Raw genomic sequence first — 22,380 nt, 5'->3', positions numbered from 1 at the left:
TGAGAAAACCACAAGGCCCTGGAATCTCTAGAAGCAGGGCATGGATTGTGAAAGGCCAAAAGCAAAAGATTGAGAGTCTGTTAGAAGTATGTATACAAAAAATCCTAGGGGAAAAAAGTCTAAGGAAAAAAGTAAAGCAGGAGTGGTCCCTATAACTTCCAAAACTAATTCACCATCTTTCAATGAGTCCTTTATGTGAATCTTGTACCACTCAGAAGGGATTTTCACTGGAAAAGCTGTTTTCTATTGGATAGTAGCTACCTGTTACACAAGCCAACATCATCACTACATTTTGCTTTCAATAGCAACCCAAACATCGATAAAAAGGAGTTCCCTGCAATTTTTGTTCTCTGACTACATATATTATAAGAAACTACCATTCTCAGGTCTGTGCACCTACATGTGACCAAAGCAGAAACCACCAAAGTTCCAAATTCTTGGTTCCAGCACAGGCATCCACTAGAGAACCAATATTCCTCCCAGTGTCCCTGCTGCCAAATGCATTCTGTGCAGAGGGAGAAATTACTGACATATGCATGGGGGAGGGAGGGAACCTGAATAGTAAAGACAAAATGGGAAAGGACTACCTGGGAAGGAGCACTGTGGAAAGATCTAGGGGTCATGGTGGACCATAAAGTAATACGACGGAGTCAACAATATGATACTGTTGTGAAAAAAAAGCAGCAAACATCATTCTGGGATGTATTAACAGGAGTGTTGTAAGCAAGACACGAACAGTAATTCTTCCACTTTATCCTGCACTAAGGCCTCCAATGGAGTACTGTATCAAGTTCTGTGCACTACATTTCAAGAACACCCTGGGGAAGGTCCAGAGAAGAGTAACAAAATGATTAAAGGCTTAGAAAACATGACTTATGAGGGAAGACTGAAAAAATTGGGTTTGTTTAATCTGGAAAAGAGAAGACTAAAGAGAGATCGTGATACCTGCTTTCAATTATCTAAAAGGTTGTTCCAAGAAGGAGGGGGAAAATAATTCCTCTTAACCTCTGATGATAGGATGAAAAGCAATAGGCTTAACTTGCAGTAAAAGAAATTTACATTGGACTTTAGGAAAAACTTCCTGTCAGGGTAGTTAAACACTGGAATAAATTGCCTAGGGAGGTTGTGAAATCTCAGTCATTGGATTTTTAAGAACAGGTTTGACAAACATCTGTCAGGGGGATGGTTTAGGTGGTGCTAAGTCCTGACATGAGTGCAGGGGAGAGGACTTGATGACCTCTCGAGGTCCCTTCTGGTTCTGTTATTGTACGATTCTATTAATGTGTTACAGGGCTTTCAACTCACTGCAGCGAGTGGCTGCAAATCTCCAAGTTAGACTGGATGATCGTGGCGGCAGATTTGTTTGAAAGGAACTGGCCTTGACATGGTCTCAGAGTAATAGTCGTGTTAGGTTATAACAATAGTTCTCTTGGGGACAGCAAAGCCTAATGAATTAGCGTAAAATTCAAAACAAATAACTTGGACACTCTAAGGCTTTAATTTACTAAAAGCATGGTGGACTCCCACCATCAAGCTTGTGGAGAGGAGCCTCATTGAGATGAGAATGCTGAAAAAGGAAAAAAAATGTTCTGATGAGATCAACTAGGGTAGAATTCTATAACTATTTTAGGAAAGAGCATAGGATGCATCTATAGGCCCACCATGTCTTTGAAGCCTTTGCTAAGAGATGAAAAAAAATCAATAGAGTTTCAAATTCGCTCTGTCTATAAACTTAAATCACTGCCACAATAATCTTGTATGGAAAAGCTGAGCTTACATTTATCAAGCATTTCAGGAGGAGTTATCAATTTAAGCAGTACCACTATACCACCGTATTTATGGATCTTTTTATCCATACTTTAAAGTATTTAACAATCTAAAGACGAAGTGTAGCAAAAGTACTCTATACATTTAAGAAGTTTAAGAAAAACCAAGAAGAAAAATGGAGTGGGGAAAAAATAATATGTAAAATAACAGAAGTCCTGTTTCACACAAGAGCCAAGCGTTAGGATATCCCAGACCCTTTGAGGCCACAAACTTATTCAGATTCTTAAAAGAGACTGAATAGCAGCATCAGATTCTTAAAAGAGACTGATAACAACATCCAGAATAATAAAAGCTTATGTGAACAAAAAGAGTACTGGCAAAAAGATAAAACTTAAAATGACTGCTTCACTCTCACCTATTGGGAAATAGGATGAGACCATCATGGAGAGCAATTATCTCATGCTTCTTGTACTCCCTTTGAAGCATCTAGTGCTGGAGACACAATATTAGTTATAATCCAATCCATTTCCTAGGATGCAGCAAAAACTGCAAGGCTCACTTACCTAATAATTATGAAAATGTTTCCAAGTTTTGCTGGAAATATTGAGAATGAGGTACCAGAAGTTAGTGAAACTATATTATTTGAAGAATAAGATAATTGTTATAATAGTGTCAGTTTGGGACAGGCAGCAATGCAATTTGGGATAATAGTTCACTGTGAACCACAGAAGCAGCTGCTACAACTTTTGTCAGAAAGGAACTACATAGGTCGATATGCTCTTTGCTGAAACCAATGGCTTTATAACTTTGAATTTGAGAAGTATCCACTTTGGATCTGCCCATGGCAAAGGACCCAACCGTGAAGATGTTATGATGAATAACTTTAGAGAGTATAGGATTATTCTATCATTTCACAACTTAACTATTCAGGTGTACAATTTCAAAATCTGTAGTCACATCAGAAGAAATATAAAACAGTACCTTGGCAAGTAAATTTTTTAGATGGAGTTGTGAGAAGTAGTTTATCTGCCATTTCTCCAGGTCCAGCACAACGTGCAATACCAGGTTCTTTGTATTCTGACTTTACCCAGTCAGACAACCATTGCATGTTACAATCACAGTACAGAGGATTAGCTCCAATAGCTCTGGGAGGAAAAAGATGAGAGTTTTGTGTATTTGTTTTACATAACAAAACCAAATCTATTATCAGCAGAAAATTCCTAGAACCTAAATGCAGTACATGGATTACCTGGATCTTGGCTTTCAAATTAGGACTCAGCAGCAAACTTTGCCAGAATGCTAGCCATTGTTCCTAGTTATATCAGTATGGACTTTGGAGAATTGATACTAATGAGCTCAGTATCACCCTTTATGCTTAAATGGCCAGTTTATTTGAGTTTAACAAAGAGCATCTGCAGAAGAAATTTTGTAGTGGGAAGTTAAGTTAGCCTAAGGATGAAGTAAGACCATTGTACTCCTGTGGATCGTCAACTGGGGCCTAAGCCTAGCCTGCAAAAACTGGGGAAAACTATTTTTTAAAATATACTTCTCAATTCCAGTCCTTTGCTGTATGCCCTGAATAAATCATTTGCTTTTACCTTTCTCCCCACAAAACTCTGATTAATTATTTCCTCTTTGGAGCTCTGCCAAAGAATATAAAGCTATGGTTGCTGATCTCCTCAACATGATTATGTAAGGAGATTCTCCAAGCAAGCTCAGCACTGAAGGCATCAGTAAAGGCAGGCCCAAAAGATATGCAGCTAGGGAGGGACAGGTCTCTGCCACTAACAATCTGAAGTAATACAACATTTTTAGCAAGTTCCACTGGATCATTCTCCCCTGAGTGGGCTCTATGGAAAGCCTGTTTATCTTGAATTCAGTTGGATGTAACAGTTAAAAATTTATTTTTAATAATTTGAGCAATTTTGTTGTTTAAAACATTTTAAAAGATTTTCTGAATTACTTAATTTGTAAAGGGCCTTCTGTAACAGTCAAAGTTTCCGTGCTAGACAGCACAAGTGTTCTTACAACTTGCGTAGGTGGGAGCAAAATGTTTTGCGGCTAATGTAGAGAATACATTCAGTGTGTCACTTATAAAATTAGTGAACCCATGGTTCCTATTGTGCTGAAATGAAGTTATATTGGTGGCATAAAGAAATAAGTCTGGAATGTGTCCACCTTTTCAATAGGCAGTCCCGGAAATGACTTTAGTATTCCACTGCCTTTGAGACTGTTCCACACCACTGGGCCTTCTGAGAAAGAAAAATGATCCCAGGAGAAATGATCAGAGCATTGCTCAAATGCCCTGAACAGAGTGAAGAGTGCAGAAATGCTCCACATTCTGCCAGACTTAACAGGAAGCACTTCTATGATTTACTCTGCAGAACCCACTTATTCAGTCAAGCTGAATGAGGAGCAATAAAAAAATAGACCCAATTTTATAGATGCTTTTTATCTCCTTATTGCCATGTTACTCATATGAGAGATATTCCCCCCTTCCTATTCTTGCTCCAGAGAAAAAGAGGAAATGTTTCTCTGAGAGAAGGAATATGCTCCCAAGAGAAGAGTGATGTTCCAGCTTCAGACTGAGGGAGTAAAATATCCTTTCTTAAGAAGAGATGAGGAGGAAGACCATGATAGAACTTTATCCTTTCTAGAAGTGTGTGTGGGGGGAGAGAGAGTGTGTGTGTATGGGGCAGGGGGGAGGCGATAGCTGGAATGCATAATGCATAGTCACTGCTCCAAAAAAGCAGTAGGCTCTGTCAGCTGACATGGTGAGACAATGCTATGTCACCACAAGATGGCACAAAAATGTCACCAGGTAGAGCTGTGATGAGGAAAATAGTCCACTCAAAAGTCTAACTGCCAGTACAAAAGGCAAACAACTTTTTTTTTTTTTTTTTTTTTTTTTTGGAGGAGGGGAATAAGGAGAAAGTCAAACTTATATGATCATACATGTTTTTAAAATCTTCTGAAGAGCATAACCAAAGATGCTTATGGCTGCCATCTTGGAATCAGGGAAGGGAAAGACAAAAACTCAGAGGGTTAAAACCACTTTGTCATTTTACTTTGACTGTATAAAATAAATTCATTTCACTCTTTTTTCATAACCTCCATCTCTCTATTTGTCCCTTTCAAATTCCTCATACCGATTTAATCTGTCTTCATGCACATGTCATCCTGATAGCACATTTGAATATATTGTAAATAAGGATGACATCAAACTTAATCAGTACTCCTTCAGATTTCTGCGACATTCCCAAATGCTAAATACATCTGACACAAAGTTGGACCATTAGTTGCTTACAACAAAACAGATGAATACAGATAAAGACACTTAAAAACTGCACCTGTTCAACAATGTCAAACTCAGGGACACAGTAATAAATCCTCTCCCCTCTTGCAAGGATCAGATTCAATATCTTCATCTAAACATCAATGGGCACATTTAATGGTTCCAATTCACCTTTGCTCTTTGTAGCTCACAGAAAACTGAGCAAAATAGCAAGATGTTATTCAAGGAAAAAAAAGTCTTCCATGAAATGTTGATCCAAGCAGGAGATCAATATACATGTACATAAAATAATATATGATTGAATACTCACAGATGTGATAATGCTGAAAGGTCATTAAAAGCTCCTTCGGGAACAACAGAAATATCATTGCCATGTAATGACCTAAGGGGGGAAAATGACCAAAATGGGTAAATTAAAAAAACTATATATGTATAGAACTCAGCAGTTTAACTTTGCAGGCTTGTGATTTTAAAAACTTGGTTCAGTTTCACATTCAATTTCACTTCCTGTGGATTTGCAGCCTTCCCAAGACCATCTCTTTGCCTATCAGGTTTTTGTTCCAAATTTGGACTTAACATTTTATTTTTAATTAAAAATAAAACTTGCTTAAGAGAGATGCAGATCAACTATTAACACAGTAGTACTCAGTGAGTTCAAAACAGGAAAAACAGAGAAAGTAATTATTTAACTTTACAGCAGCTCAACTAGAATAGCACGGATTGTGTTTGTGCTCTTTATTGCTTTTTGAATACACTGATAAACACATATGCAACAAAGGTTCATGAAAATCAATTGTGTGTCTGTAACTGATAATATAATCACAAAATAAAATTATTTATTGATGAAGTACACAAGGCTGAGTCAGTCATACTGGGCAGACCTATTCAGCAGAGTTCCCTCCCTCTCTACGCAAGCTTTCATTCACACATACATCTATTCTACATATATCAGGTTTACGAATAAAGTTGTATAGGTGTTTTTAAAAACATGATATAAAAACAAAATCCAGGTGCTAACTAATGCCCTGTATATACAATACACAGTAACCGCGATTTGAAACATCTGGTTCACTGCGTTATAACATGCTAACTTGCCTGTGTGGATAGAAACACTCCTACCCCCCCAACAAACAACATATAACTAGGGCTTTTTTAAAAAGGGCAATTCATGCAGGAATCTTTTTTCAATGAACAGTAAAGTAGAAAAAAACCCCAAAACCTCTGTTCATCTTTTCCCAGTGGGATAACTGGACATTTTTCAATAAACTGAAATTGGAAATTTTGATTTTCAGATTGTTGGAAAACCAACAGATTTCAAATAAAATTCTTTTCCTGAAAAAAAATTAAGAAGTCATTTTTATACAAAAAAGTATTTCTAAGGTAATTAATGTGGCCCATGTGATCACAGCATCTGCATATTTAATGTATCTATTCTCACAAGCAGGGAGGTACTATTCTCACAAGCAGTGAGGTACTATTATCTCCATTTTCCAGATAGGGAACAGAGACACACCAAAGTTAAACAACTTGCTAAAGATCATACAGGAAGTCTGTGATGCAGATGAGAATTGAACCTTGGCTTCAGGACTAGTATCATAAGACCTGGATCACACTTCATATCTGACCTGTTCTAATTATAACGACAGTAGGGAATTGTGATTCCACTGTGCAGGAGGAAGCATGGTTCTTTAATATGGCAATCATGTACACTTGCCCTCAGGTCAGGAAGGCAGTAAGGGTGGAATTTTGGACAGGTGTGTGGGGAGGGGCGGGGGAAAGGGCAGAAGAGACACAGAAGCTATGCGTACCAGGACGCGGCTAGCTTTTCATCCCATGCCCTGGACACTAAGGGTACATCTACACTTGCTCCCTAGTTGGGACTAGGGATGCAAATGTAGCCGACCGAAATTGCTAATGAAGAGGGGATTTAAATATCTCGTGTTTCATTGGCATAATCTCACCCACGGAATGCAAGTACTTTCCCCTCACTTCCTTAGCCTCCTAGGGAAGGGATGGAAAGCAAGCCACGTCCTGGAGCTCACGGCTGCTGCCCTCCCTATCTGCCTGAAATTCTACCCTGGGAAGGCAGGGTATGGTTCCAGGCAACACCAATCAGCTGAGCACCACTTTTTGCAGAGAGGCTCCCATTGACATGTGCAAGTGCCTGAACTGGCTTATTGGAATTGTGGCCTCAACAAAAAGAATACCTCATACTACACACTGCTGGTTCCACTGCAAAAATCAATATCCTACCATCCCTTCTCCATTCTCTTTGCCTTTACTGGTGGAGGATAGTAACAGAGCTGCAGTTCATATGCTGTGTTTTGGGGTTCATAATTACTGAGGCAGCAGCTTTTTATGTGAGTCAGATAGCCTGAAGCATTTGCGTAATGCAAGGATTTAGAATGATTGTGATGGATACTCATAGACTTGGACAATTGAACAGGGTTCTTGCATGGGTCCTTATGAAGTTATGTGGTTGGTTTGTATAATACTATTTTCTGAATCAGTCTGGAGTTCCTTATTCTTCTTCAATATTGCCATCTTGACAGGATCACAACTTGGTGGAGGTCAGGTCCTGATAACAAGGAACTCCCTTTGGTGGAGTAGTTATTTGAAGTGCAAAGGGTAGTGATTAGCTGAAGGGGTTGAACCAGGATTTGGAAACTGCTGGTGTTTGTATGCTGTAAAGGCACATCTCTGAAGCTACTACCTTGTCCTCCAGACTCTCATTTAAAAAACAAACAAACAGCAAAACTCTAGCTGTGGTGGTTGGGAAAAAAAACCCCCTCAAATGTGAGTAATATGGTACAAATATGAGATAGTGAAATAATAGCTGAGGTGTGTGAACTGCCCCAGTCAGATCTGGTAATAATAACTCAGAATCTAGTGATATTAATTAGGACTTTTAAAATGTTTCATTCATTGGGTAAGAAAGAAGAGGGGGAACCACAGAACTGCTCACTTTACTATGAGTGGCCTCTCATTTTGGTGCCGTAAGTGGGTTGCATTTAGAACTTCGCAGATCCCTTAAGAATACTGAACTCCCATATAGGAGAAGCCAAACTGGCTTCTCAAATAATTTGAACAATATGTAAGCAGGGGCTGAACTGCTGCTTGCTGTCAGCCAGCTGAAAGGAGGGGTGGGTGTGCCCACTACAGTTGTTTAGCTCTACAAGGTTGTTAACTGTTAACTGTTGACATGTAAATACTGCTCAGGAGAGAATCCAAGGTGTGGCTATGTAAATCCCATTCAGCCAGGGCTGATGGAGGGTCAGTGTTGGAATGGAATGTGGAGAATTGTATATAATTTGGGACTGTTGTGGGGGTCACTAATCATGCTACCCCTAAATGTGGGAACTGTCAAACATGCCACCAGTGCTTGCAGGAGAGACACCACCATCATGGTAAGAGGTCTCGGAAGAACAAGCCTCCCCCCTTCCAGAGTTGAGTGAACAGAGCTGGGGGAAAGGGTTAAAGGACTTGAGTCAGCCTGCTTCACACCTACCAGGTGTGAGCTATAAGACTGGCCCAGCCTGCACCTTTCCCCCTTTGTTTTAAGGACAGACCTAAAGCAGACTCCCTGAGGAATCTTTTTGTTTGCTAGTCCAGTGAAAGCTGGATTCATTTGAGAGCTGAAATCACTGGTTTGGCTGAGAGTTGAAATCACTAAGCTGAAATCACTGGTTTGGCTGACAGCCAGACCTACTGCAGCCAGTAGAGTGGCAGCAGGCAAGGAGTGGCGACTAGCGGCGTGGCGTGGAGCGGTGGCAGGTGAGGAGCAGCCATTAGCAGCGTGGCGTGGAGCAGCGGCAGGCAAGGAGCGGCCATTAGCGGCGTGGCATGGAGCGGTGGCAGGTGAGGAGCGGCGACCAGTGGCGTGGCGTGGAGCGGCAGCAGGCGAGAAGCGGCGACAGGTGCCCAGCGGAGCGTCCAGAGGTGTGGGACGAGACAGCTGGTGAAGCGTAGCGGAGTTTCGTATAAGGTGCCCCCTACCTATCTCCCCACCCCCATTTCTACCCAGGTTGGGAGGTGAAACCCTGTGGGTGAACTTTGGGACTCTGGGTGGCACAGAGACTTGTGGGGACAGAGACTTTTGGGGAGTCGGTGGACTTCGAGCGAATCTTGGCCGGGGTGGGGGCTCATGTTTGGGTTATGAACTCTGTTTGTGGTGTTTTCCCCAAGCTAATGCCGTATGAATTCTTCCTCTGTTTCATTAAATGTTCTTTTCCTACACTCAGACTCAGTGCTTGCGAGTGGGGAAGCATTGCCTCTCAGAGGCGCCCAGGGGTGCGTGAATTTCCCAGATCACTGGGTGGGGGCTCGAGCCAGTTCTTTGTGAGATTGACCCCAAGATATTGAACCCAGCCCTGGTTCCTGCCAGGCCTATCCGGCAGAAGGGCTACATTCTGGGGGCTCGTCCGGGATTTACTGGGTCAGTACCCCTCGCAAGCACATGTTGAGTGAGTTGCTGTTGTGGGAAATAATTGTGATTTGTATTTGAGGGCATTACTGTTTGTATCATGGCTTGTCTGTCAGGTTTGTTGGGCCCTGGCCCAGAAGCCTCTAGCTCAGAGGCAGCAACCTCAGCAGATGATTGGGCAAAAGCCCTGGGGCAAATCTTGGAGAAATGTGTGCTATCCCATGCTATGGCAAGTTCCTATTGTAAGTTAAGATTATTCCCTGGGGAAGAGGAGTTTGAACCCTGGCTGGAACACACCACTGAAATGCTAGAGCATTGGGCTGTGCCAGACAGAGAAAAACGAAGATGTTTAGTAGACAGTCTCCGGGGCCCAGCTTTAGATGTGATTCGCACCTTGAAGCTCACTAACCCTGAGGTCAGTGTAAAGGACTGCCTAGAGGCCCTCACACACACCTTTGGGAGCATGGAGGGTCCTGAAGACAGTTTTTGTAACTTTCTCAATGCTAAGCAGCACCGAGGAGAGAAGCTCTCAGCCTATGTACAGAGGTTGGAGAAGTTGCTGCAGAGAGCTGTCATTAGGGGAGCCGTGACTGCTGAGCAGATGGACCAGACCAGATTGGCTCAAATTGTAAGAGGAACTCCATATTACAGCCCGATTCTACTACACCTCCGGCTAAGAGAACGACTGGAACACCCCCCTGCGTACTCCCAACTGATAAAGGAGGTCAGAGAGGAGGAAGAAAGGCAGGCTACCAGTGGGCTTTGGGAGGCCCAGAGGCCTAAGCCAACCAGCGCTGCACCCCGACAAACAGCCGGTGTGCTCATGGTGAACACCAGAGGAGACATTGCCCAGCAAGTTCAGGTCCTGACAGAACGGATTGCTGAGTTGCAGAGAGCCATTGACCAAGCGCGGATTTGCAGGGATGAGGAACCTCAGGCTGTGTTGATGGATAAGTCAGCGCCTGGAGCTGCCATCCCACCCAGCCAAAAGAGGAGAGGATCATTCTTCTGCTACCGGTGTGGTCAAGATGGGCACAGGGCTGCACATTGCCCAAATGAGGAAAACCCCAGTTTAGTTTATGGAAAGCTGAGAATCAGTCATGAGACGGTCGGGGGACAGGGACCACCCAGGCCCCCAGGATTTGACGGATTCCCCAGAAAAGACCACTCAGCTAGGATCCCTTCAGGACTGATAGGGCCTCGAGCAGAGGTCACTGTAAGGATTGAAGGGGTGGAGTGCAAAGCAGTGCTTGATACCGGATCTCAGGTGACAATTATATTCCAGTCATTCTACCAACAGGTGCTCAGGCACCTGCCTATCCAGCCATTGACTGGCCTTGGCCTGTGTGGTCTCAGCATGAACGAATATCCCTACAAAGGGTATGTCATAGTGCATTTGGAATTCCCTGAGGAGGTGGCAGGGATAAGAGAAGAGGTGGACACAGTAGCCTTGATATGCCCTGACCCTAAAGGGGTCCCTGATGTGTCAGTACTGATAGGGACCAACTCCAGTCTCTTCAAGGTGCTCGCAGAATACTGCAGACGACGGGCTGGGGACCAATATCTGGATACCCTGATGATCCATACCCTTTGTGCTGAAGCCTATAGGAAGATTGAAGATGCTAAACAGGAGATGTCTGAGCTACCAATGGGTACTCTAAGGTATGCAGGCGCAAACCCTTTAGTAGTGCCTGCAAGGACAGAGCAGGAAGTGCTCGTCATGAGCACCTGGCTGAAAGGCAATAAACGAGTGTTCGCCATGGTAGAACAACCAACTGAGGGAGAGCTTCCTGATGGGGTCCTGGTCCCCTGTGGAGTTATAACTTTACCAGCAGCATCCCAGGACACAGTCACAGTACTGATTGCGAATGAAACAAGTCGTGATATTATTGTGAATCAAGGGCAAAAGATAGCAGATCTTTTCGAGACTGAATCGATTGTGAGTCCCCAGTGTGAACCGCACGTTCAGACTATAGATCCATCAAGGTTTGACTTTGGAGATTCACCCTTGGACGAAGAGTGGAAAGATCGCCTGAGGAAGAAGCTCTCTGAAAGACCCAAGGTATTCTCACTGCATGAGTGGGATGTGGGGTGTGCCAAAGGGGTTGAGCATAACATCAGACTACATGATCCCCGACCTTTCAGGGAGAGATCTAGAAAAATTGCACTTTCAGAGATGGATGATGTGCGACATCACCTTCAGGAACTGGCTGCAACTGGCATCATTTCTGAGTCCCACAGCCCCTATGCTTCACCCATTGTGGTAGTCCGAAAAAAGAATGGGAAAATTCGGATGTGTATTGACTACCGCACCCTGAACCGCCGTACTGTGGTTGACCAGTACACAATGCCCCGAGTAGAAGATGCATTAGATTGTTTATTGGGAAGCCAGTGGTTCTCAGTATTGGATCTTCGAAGTGGATACTACCAGATCCCCTTGGGAGCAGAGGACAAGGAGAAGACCGCCTTCATCTGCCCATTGGGGTTTTATCAGTTTGAACGCATGCCTCAAGGGATCTCTGGGGCCCCCGCCACATTCCAGCGCCTCATGGAGAAAGTTGTAGGGGATATGAACTTACTGCAAGTCTTGGTCTATTTGGATGATCTGATTGTATTTGGAAGGACCTTGGAAGAGCATGAAGAGAGACTTCTTAAAGTACTTGACAGGTTGGAGGCCCATGGGCTGAAACTTTCCATTGATAAGTGTCAATTCTGCCGAACATCAGTGAAGTATGTTGGTCATATTGTGTCCCAAGAAGGTGTGAGTACCGATCCGGATAAAGTAGAAGCACTCACTACCTGGCCGCGCCCCAGAAACTACAGAGAGCTTAAGACTTTCCTTGGATTTAGTGGCTACTATCGGAGGTTTGTGAAGAATTATGCCACCATTGTAAAGCCTCTGAATGATCTTACCAGGGGATACCCGGCCATCAAGAGGAAAGCTAAGACCAAGAATAAGGGGAGACCCCCACGACCTCCCGATCCAAGACAATATGGCCCCCTAGAGCCTTTTGGACCACGATGGGAGGAGGGATGTGAAAGGGCTTTCCGAGAGATCATTAGCTGTCTAACTCATGCTCCAGTCTTAGTTTTTGCTGACCCAAACAAGCCATTCCTCCTACATACAGACGCCAGTTTGGATGGTTTGGGAGCAGTCTTGTACCAAGATGTGAACGGCAACCGTAAACCTGTGGCCTTTGCGAGCCGAGGGCTGTCTGACAGTGAAAGTCGTTACCCCATCCACAAGTTGGAGTTCCTGGCCTTGAAGTGGGCCATCACTGAGAAATTTCGGGACTATTTGTACGGTGCTAATTTCCAGGTATGGACAGACAACAACCCACTGACTTATGTACTGACAAGTGCTAAGCTGGATGCTACTGGACAACGATGGGTGGCCGCCCTGGCCAGCTATGAGTTCAGCATACAGTACCGATCAGGGAGAAACAATGTAGATGCAGATGCGTTGTCTCGGCGTCCACAGCCAACAGAAATTGGTGAGATTCCTGTAGACGGAGTGAGAGCTATCTGCAACGGTAGTTATCAGAAATCCAAGGCACATGAGAGTCCTCATGGGTGTGTTGCAGAAACACTGGGCCTACCCCCTGAGAGTGTACCCTCTGTCTCCGTGAACTACATTATGTTGGACCAGTCCCCCTTGCCCAGGCTCAATGCTTCTGACTGGCAGAGAGCACAGCTGCAAGATGTCGACATCCGTAACACACTACTTGTAAAAAGAGAAGGGAAAAGCCCTAGTGCAGTTGCCACATCCACCCCTGAGGGTAAGCTACTGTTGCGGGAGTGGTGCAAACTGGAACTAATACAGGGGGTGCTGCACCGGATCACCGTAGATCCTTTGCAAAATCGACGAACGCAACTAGTGCTACCAAAAGAGTACAGAGCCTTGGCCATGAGAGCCCTGCATGATGATTTTGGGCATTTGGGAATGGAGAAAACCCTGGAACTTATCCGTAGTAGGTTTTACTGGCCCCGAATGGCTGAAGATGTACGAAAAAAATGTGAGACCTGCGCCCGATGTGTTCATAGGAAAACTCTGCCTACCAGAGCTGCTTATCTGGAGAATATCACCACCAGCAGGCCTTTGGAGCTGGTGTGTATCGATTTCTTGTCTTTAGAAGTGGACAGGAAAAATATGGGGAACATTTTAGTAGTGACAGACCATTATACCCGATATGCACAGGCATATCCCACACGTGACCAGCGAGCCACTACTGTGGCACGAGTTTTGTGGGAAAGATATTTTTCAGTGTATGGTCTCCCAACTCGGATACATTCTGACCAGGGGAGGGACTTTGAGAGTCACCTCTTGAAGGAGGTGCTACGATTGTCCGGAGTTAAGAAGTCCAGAACAACACCTTACCACCCCCAAGGTGACCCTCAGCCTGAGCGGTTCAATCGGACTCTACTAAATATGCTGGGGACTTTACGCCCAGACCAGAAAGCATCCTGGAGCCAGCATGTCGCATTTTTGGTGCATGCCTACAATGCTACAAGAAATGATGCTATAGGGGTCACCCCATTCTTCATGATGTTTGGACGAGAGCCGATGCTGCCTATAGACATATGCTTTGGAGTATCAGGAGATGGCGAGAGTTATGAGACACACTTGCAATATGTCTCCCGATTACGAGAAAAACTGCAGAATGCCTATCGCTTGGCTACTGCAGCTGCCCGGAAAAATGCAGACCGTAATAAACACCGATATGATGCGCGAGTGCGCCCACAAGAGCTCCAACCTGGCGACAGAGTTCTGCTACGAAATATGGGTATTGCTGGCAAACACAAGATTGCCGACAGATGGAAGGCAATGCCTTACCGGGTGGTGGAAAAACTTAGAGATCTACCGGTCTACAAGATTAAACCAGAAACTGGGCCAGGGCAAGTAAAAACAGTACATCGGAACCTTCTGCTGCCTGTGGGAGAATTGGTAGGCGCTCCTTACGAAATGGACCATGACATGGGGCCTCAGCGAAAAAGAAGTGTCCGGCCAAGTCAACCACCCATCATGTGTGGTGAGTCCTGTGAAGCTAATCTGCCTCTACCCAGCACCTTTGAGAGTGAATCTGAAGAGGAAGATGATCCCATTGAGTATACTGGGATGCAGACCAGATTCCGGACTCCATCAATGAGACATGGAGAGAGCTCCACTTCTTTGGCTCTGAATCCTATGGCTGAGGCATTTAGGCCTGTGGAAGGAGGTTCGGTGTACTCACCTAGACAAACCTCGGAGGATGAGTTTGTCCCATCTACATCTTCAGAACTTCTGGGAGAGGAACAGGCTTGTGATGACACACCTGTGTCAGTGGACAGAGAGTATGTTCCAGGGGAAGGTGTCCCCAGTGCCCTGGACATCCCAGCATCTCAACAAGAGGTGCAACGGCATGTATCTGAAGAGAGGGTACCTACACATAACCCCTTGTCAGCCCTACCCCCAGAAGAAGTCCCCACAGTTCCTGCTGTGCCTGTGCTCGATAGGCGTGACAGGGTTATAAAACCAGTGAACAGGCTAACTTACAATGCACCAGGAGTGGTTAGTGAGGATGTGATACACCTGGCACACAGGCTGGTAGAGGCCATAGTGGGGTTCCTTAGACCCTTTGAAGAGAACTCACGTTGCTGGTATAATCAGGAACATATTTTGCCGGGACGGCAAATTTTTGACTGGGGGGAGGATGTAAGCAGGGGCTGAACTGCTGCTTGCTGTCAGCCAGCTGAAAGGAGGGGTGGGTGTGCCCACTACAGTTGTTTAGCTCTACAAGGTTGTTAACTGTTAACTGTTGACATGTAAATACTGCTCAGGAGAGAATCCAAGGTGTGGCTATGTAAATCCCATTCAGCCAGGGCTGATGGAGGGTCAGTGTTGGAATGGAATGTGGAGAATTGTATATAATTTGGGACTGTTGTGGGGGTCACTAATCATGCTACCCCTAAATGTGGGAACTGTCAAACATGCCACCAGTGCTTGCAGGAGAGACACCACCATCATGGTAAGAGGTCTCGGAAGAACAAGCCTCCCCCCTTCCAGAGTTGAGTGAACAGAGCTGGGGGAAAGGGTTAAAGGACTTGAGTCAGCCTGCTTCACACCTACCAGGTGTGAGCTATAAGACTGGCCCAGCCTGCACCTTTCCCCCTTTGTTTTAAGGACAGACCTAAAGCAGACTCCCTGAGGAATCTTTTTGTTTGCTAGTCCAGTGAAAGCTGGATTCATTTGAGAGCTGAAATCACTGGTTTGGCTGAGAGTTGAAATCACTAAGCTGAAATCACTGGTTTGGCTGACAGCCAGACCTACTGCAGCCAGTAGAGTGGCAGCAGGCAAGGAGTGGCGACTAGCGGCGTGGCGTGGAGCGGTGGCAGGTGAGGAGCAGCCATTAGCAGCGTGGCGTGGAGCAGCGGCAGGCAAGGAGCGGCCATTAGCGGCGTGGCATGGAGCGGTGGCAGGTGAGGAGCGGCGACCAGTGGCGTGGCGTGGAGCGGCAGCAGGCGAGAAGCGGCGACAGGTGCCCAGCGGAGCGTCCAGAGGTGTGGGACGAGACAGCTGGTGAAGCGTAGCGGAGTTTCGTATAAGGTGCCCCCTACCTATCTCCCCACCCCCATTTCTACCCAGGTTGGGAGGTGAAACCCTGTGGGTGAACTTTGGGACTCTGGGTGGCACAGAGACTTGTGGGGACAGAGACTTTTGGGGAGTCGGTGGACTTCGAGCGAATCTTGGCCGGGGTGGGGGCTCATGTTTGGGTTATGAACTCTGTTTGTGGTGTTTTCCCCAAGCTAATGCCGTATGAATTCTTCCTCTGTTTCATTAAATGTTCTTTTCCTACACTCAGACTCAGTGCTTGCGAGTGGGGAAGCATTGCCTCTCAGAGGCGCCCAGGGGTGCGTGAATTTCCCAGATCACTGGGTGGGGGCTCGAGCCAGTTCTTTGTGAGATTGACCCCAAGATATTGAACCCAGCCCTGGTTCCTGCCAGGCCTATCCGGCAGAAGGGCTACAATATACTGTGGGAAATTGTCTCATTTTGGTGAGTCATGTGGGTAGATCTCATTTTGTGTACAGTGCTTGGAAGAATTTCATCACCTTTTCTGTACCTCCAATCTATTACCTGAGTTGCCTTCTTTGAGAATTAATCACCTGCTAGGAAGCAGGTGTTGACACTAGCAGGAAGCTTACACCACTTTTACAAAGCACAGAAGTTGCTCTCAGTTGCGGTAGATTATCGAATAATACAACAGATGCTCTATTAGGGCTTTGGACTAGAGTGAGTGGTTCTGCAATTAGAACATGCTCCAGGTTTGAATATCAAAGGGGTACAACTGGTGATAGCTTGGGTGGCAGGTGCCTACCTCCTTTTACCACTGAGAGCTTTGACAAGTTATCCTGTTTATAGATTTTACAAAGTAGCTGGTATATGACTAGAAATCCCCATTATATGTGTCTCCATCCTCACTAGCCCTTGTCATTCACGGTGTGTCTTTTTCAGTTCACACAGGCAAGACAAAACATGTTTAACTTGGCTGAGTGGAGCAATGATGTCCAGGGTTGCTATGAGGATGGGTGTGCAGAGAGATTTTTTTCAGGAGGAAAGTAAGATAGGGACAAGATAGCTAAACTGGGGGAGAGAGAAACACTAGTTTGGGGCATAAACTAGAGAAGAGCGCAAATCTACTAGGAGAAGAGCAGGGACATTTTGCTTAGGGGAGAGAACAGAGTCGGGGATATATTAGCTGAAAGAAAGTAAGGGGAGGGACATGGAGCTGAGGCACAGAGAGTGTAGGGTCAGGATAACTGTAGGGTAATAATGGAAACAGCGCTTAGCAGGCAGTATGAAATTGTCAGGTATGGGGCATCAGCAATTGGGAAGGTGGTCGTAATGGAAGGGGAGGAGAAGGGTCTTGGAAGAAATTCCTAATGAGTAGTAGGAGCATCTAAGAATGAAGTTCTGAGGAGCCCTAGGTGAGGGCAGGAAAAGCAAGGAAAATGAACTTATGGCTTGAAATATTCTCTATCCCAATGCCATTCCCTCAAATCTGAGAGGCATGCAGCTCCAGAAACTAAGCAGTACCTGGTGACATGCATGGCTGGCAATTAAAGAAGTATACCTCCAAAGGCCCTGATCCAACTATAAATCAGGATGTGGATTGGGTCTGAAATACCTTCAGTGGCTCTGTGCAAGCAGGAAACTCAATGAGGCAAATTGATTAACAGATGGTAAAACTGGATTGTTGGTTGTTCTGCACCACTGAAATGGCTGAAAAGATCAACATCCTAAATCTTGTCAGTTGTACTTTGAGTCAACAAATAGGCTCAGCTTAGCTTGTTCACATGAGGAATGAGCTTGTGCAGGACTCTCTGGCCCACTACATTGGAGCCTATTGATATGGACCCATCCACAAGTTTTGCCACCTTCAGAACCAGCCCTAAAAAACCTAGTTCCTAATTAGATTTATGCTTCCTTCCAGATATCAGGTGACCAATCTTATAGCTCTGATACTGAACAGCAAACACTTGAAGTAGTCTATAGACAGAAGTGGTGCATTGTGCACCAAACACTTAAATAACTTAAAGCAACACACAAATAAAACTAAAATAGAAGTCTGTCTGTTAAAATAAACTGGATTAAAGTATAGAATATTTTGTTCATCAAATTTTGTGTTGGAAAATTACTCAAAATTAAGTGAAAGAAAGTAAGCAATTTATTAAGAGAATACTAAAATGCATTTAAAATCTAATGGCAAAAATAAAATACCTAGACTAGGACATTTTAAGATATACACCAGTGAATCTTTCAAGAAAGAACATGACGTAAGAGAAAAAAGACACAAGAGATAGAACAGAAAATGGTGCAATGAACACTCTTTGTATGCACCTATTTATACTCCCTGATCCACATTTTAATTGAATAATAAAAAGCAGCCAAGTAATATTTTGTGATTCTTTGTAATTTTTTTTTGTTCAAGTACTCATTGGGGGTTGAAGATTTATTAATGACATATGGGTTTCCAAGTTTGTTATTACATAAAATATTTTTCTTTCAACATAAAATAACTACTTACAATAATCTAAGTGACTTCAGCCCATCAAATGTCCGTGCAGGTATACACCTCAGACGGTTGTAGCTGAGAATTCTAAAAGCATATAAAAATAAGACAAATAAATAAATAAACAAACAAACACATACATACAATGAAGAGCATATCAAATGTACATTTTTGCTTTCATCACCAGTTCAGAAACAATTATCTTACAGCCTCCAAATCAAGCAAGTTTTAATATTAATGGGTTGCCTTTTCTTTTCAAGACAATAAACATTGTTATGGATTCATACACTCATTGTTATACAGTTAAACTTACAAAGTGAGCAGTTGAGTCATGTTGCTGAAGCTCTGGTTAGAAAGAGTGCTGATTCTGTTGTTACTTAAATCTCTACAAAATACAAATTCAAAAATTCAGTCCCTAAAACGATTGCACAAATTCTGAAACACCTTATTCTAGAACTGAAATAGCATATTATTTTTATTAGTAGAAGTAGTATTGTTATTAACATAATTTTAAATAAAATTTATTGTTACATGCTACATACAAACCAAGCAAGAGTTTACACTGATAAATGAAAATATTCTCATTTCAAAGGATAAAAGGCCAAGCAATTCAATATCTTGCATTCTTATATAATGCCAGTGACTATCATGTTCACTATCAGATGAACCTGGAATAGAGATGTAGGTAGATAATTTTAAGTGGAAATCTTCCTAGCTACCTTCCTAATGAAATATGAATATGTATTACCAGACATCCTTAATCTAGGAGGTCTCAAAGCATAGGTCTAGCTATTTTAAACTAGGTCCTCCTCCCAAACCTTGTACCTCATTTCTAATGCTCCAATAACATGTGAAATCTTGGGTCTGCATGGATGAAAGTTTTGAAGTTCTTGTGGCTGCTCCATATTCTCATGAATAAAATCTTTCCCTTTTATTTAGATTAAGAAGGCTGGTGAAACAAACTTTAAAGAGTACTGTATTTGATGTGGAAAATTTGGAAATAAATCATGATAAGGGAAACTGTAGTTGATTCTACATTTTCATACCGTTGTTCTACCTTCTCTTGGCTTTGCTTCTGTTGATTATTTCATTATTGTTTTTAGAGCATTCCTAAGCAAACAACGACATTAACTCAAATATTGTACTCTTATCAATACTTTAGTTATGATTGTCTATCAGTATTATTGAATAAGTAATGGCAGAAATGGTATGCAACAGGCTTCTTCATCAGCATTTGCCATTAGAAAACCTAAGATGACAAACCTATAATGTACTCATCAACATGTCAGCCACATAAAATAGAGCACAATATACTTGGAACCAGAAAGAGAAAAGAAGTGAAGGAGGATAGATCCATGGGATGGAATATTGGACTGGGGCACAGTAGGGATGTAAGTGACTAGTCAATTATCTGATAAGCAAATACTTATCGGATAGTCAAGTAGCAACCCAACTAGTCATTTCCCACCCTTGTTGCCTCTATCAGAGTGAGGCAGCAAGGGGGAGGGAAGCAGGAGCTGGTTCTGGGGGGAACTGACGGTTCCCCTCAGCACCGTCTCCGCAAGGTGCAGGGGAGGCAGAGGCACAGTGGGAAAATGGTGTGAGAAGGGACTGCTCAGTCCCCAGTTGCGCCGGTTCCAACTGCGGGCACTTCTGCTTTTGAAATGTACAAGGGCTCTTGTACATCTCAAAAGCAGAGTGCTGTGCTCTCTGTGGTGTGCAGCAAGTGGGGGGACAGGAATCAGTCCTGAGGGGAGCCGGCTTAAAAGCCAGTGTCCCTCAGCACTGTCTCCGGGGTGCCTTTTGCCCCTCCCACCCACTGCCAGAGGCAGTGGGGGGGGGGGGGAGGGGGAAGGAGGGGAGATAGGGACACTGCTGAGAAGCATTGCCACCAAGCAATCCCTGTTCGCAATGGCCAGCCCCAGCAGCTCTTATTACATTTAAAAGGCATAGCCGCAGTTTGAGTGGCTCTGGCATTCCTTGTCGACCGATCAGCATCTTGACTCCCGCGCTGTGCCGACGATCAGCTGAGCTGGCACAACGCAGTGGCCATTTTTATTTTAATGAAGCGGGGGATATTTAAATCCCCGCTTCATTGACTATGTCGGGTAGTCTTTGTCGGCAGAGGCATGTTGTCTAGACATACCCTTATTGTTTAATGTTATAGTGGAATTCTAACTCAGGAACCAATGGCAATATACGTTGTAAATCACAATGCTACTGGAATGATGATTGACCTGGGGGTTTTCATGGTAAGTTGACAAAATCATCCATTTCCTGCCACGAAGGTTAAAAATATACATAAAAAAGGTTTATGAAACAAGAATGCCTCAATCACCTGGATCCTTTTTAACGTATACAAGAAAAGATAGGAATTTACAGATAATCTCTCAATATGAACAGTTTGTCCAAAAATGTAATACATGGCTTGTTACTTTTGCAATATTCACCCAGAATTTCAGAATATTAACTTAATAATATACCTTATTGTTGACTGAACAATTTTGCAGTTTGTTTTGCATTTGCACGCTTCCAAAATTATTTATTGAAATGTCAGCCTGACTGAATAATTATACTACAACTGATATTGTAATTTGCATTTGTTTTATGAGCCTTCAACATTAAAATACATGGCAATGCGTTGAGCATCGCTACTCCAAAGAATCCTACCTTCAGACATGCTTCTTGTGGGCCAATATGATGCAGGAGTGTTTATCACTACAGCAAACAGTAACCTACATGCATGCTCTATATAGGTTGACATACTGCAAAGTAGGTCTCCTGCACCTCTTGCAGCACGAATCCACAAACACTCCATGCAGACCTAGACTGTACATATTTGAGAACTGTGCAACTGCTCATACTATTCAGAAATTCTGTAAAAATGAGAGCCATTCTTTACATATAGAAAATAAATGTATCATTTAATCTAGAATAAGGCATCGAAAAGGAGCTGGTGCATTTTTAGAATGTTACACTGATTTGTTGCCTAATTTTTAATTTGTGGCTGCTCCTAATGCCAGTAGGTATTTCAAAACTTTACAGAGTTCAACTCCAGCTGATTCACTGAAGTCACTGAATTTGTGACAATTCAGCTGAAGATCTGCCTACATATCTCACAGAGAAAGCAGTATTATTTCTAGGCCCACCAAAGGTGGTGGTGGAGGAAAGGATCAACTGCCCTGGGGCCCAACAATTCCAAAGGCCCAGGGGGCTGTGAGGGTGCCCCACTCCTTTCAGAAGTACACAGCTACCGCCCCACACACCTGTTTTATAAAGGCATCAACTGAAGCATAAAGAGCTTTGCGATTAGTTCAAAACCACGCAGCAAGTCAGCAGCAGAGCTAGAAATAATAATGAAGTGTCCTGACTTAATTGTGGCAGGCTACTCAATTGTAGAAATGTAGCATTATATTTGTGAAACAAATGACAATTTTTTCTGTAACAAATAATTTCATGCCTTTATTGAAGCTAGAACTGTATGTTTATGTAAAACGCACTGAAGCTATCATATTCTACTGAACATTAGTGAGATGTTGCATTTCTTTGCAGGTTTACTATAATTCTTGCCTATTTACTTTGCAATAAAATGTGTTGTGATCACTGGACTAAAAAGATCCAATTTATAAAATGTGCCTTTGGGCTATATTTGTTAAAAGGTTGGTTACATTTTATGTTTTTCTTGTAACTGTTTCATTAAATGGAAGAGCAGCTTTTTGATCAATCTCACACAAAATGATACTTTAAGGTTACTTACATAAGAGTTAAATGTTTGTAGTTAGAAAGTTCTTTGGGAACAAGGGTAAACTGGTTTCCATCCAAATAACTACAACAGAAAAATAAAA

General features: G+C 43.4%; 1 protein-coding gene across 4 annotated transcripts in view; it reads right to left on the bottom strand.

Moving 5' to 3' along the window:
- Positions 1-22,380, bottom strand: part of SLIT2 (slit guidance ligand 2) — a 396,011-nt gene that overhangs the window by 51,041 nt on the left and 322,590 nt on the right. For all 4 annotated transcript variants that reach the window (XM_075930668.2, XM_075930669.2, XM_075930670.2 and 1 more), the window contains exons 21-25: positions 22,293-22,361; positions 18,849-18,920; positions 18,551-18,622; positions 5,373-5,444; positions 2,749-2,912 (exon numbers count right to left, since the gene is read on the bottom strand). In XM_075930668.2, coding sequence (XP_075786783.1) covers positions 2,749-2,912; positions 5,373-5,444; positions 18,551-18,622; positions 18,849-18,920; positions 22,293-22,361 — 449 coding nt within the window. The remainder of the gene's footprint in view (positions 1-2,748; positions 2,913-5,372; positions 5,445-18,550; positions 18,623-18,848; positions 18,921-22,292; positions 22,362-22,380) is intronic.

The sequence above is a fragment of the Pelodiscus sinensis genome, chromosome 4, assembly GCF_052426305.1.
Source record: "Pelodiscus sinensis isolate ZL-2025 chromosome 4, ASM5242630v1, whole genome shotgun sequence".
NCBI lineage: Eukaryota > Metazoa > Chordata > Testudines > Trionychidae > Pelodiscus > Pelodiscus sinensis.
Note: the sequence above shows the minus strand (reverse complement) of the source record. Positions and strands in the feature narration are given on the sequence as shown.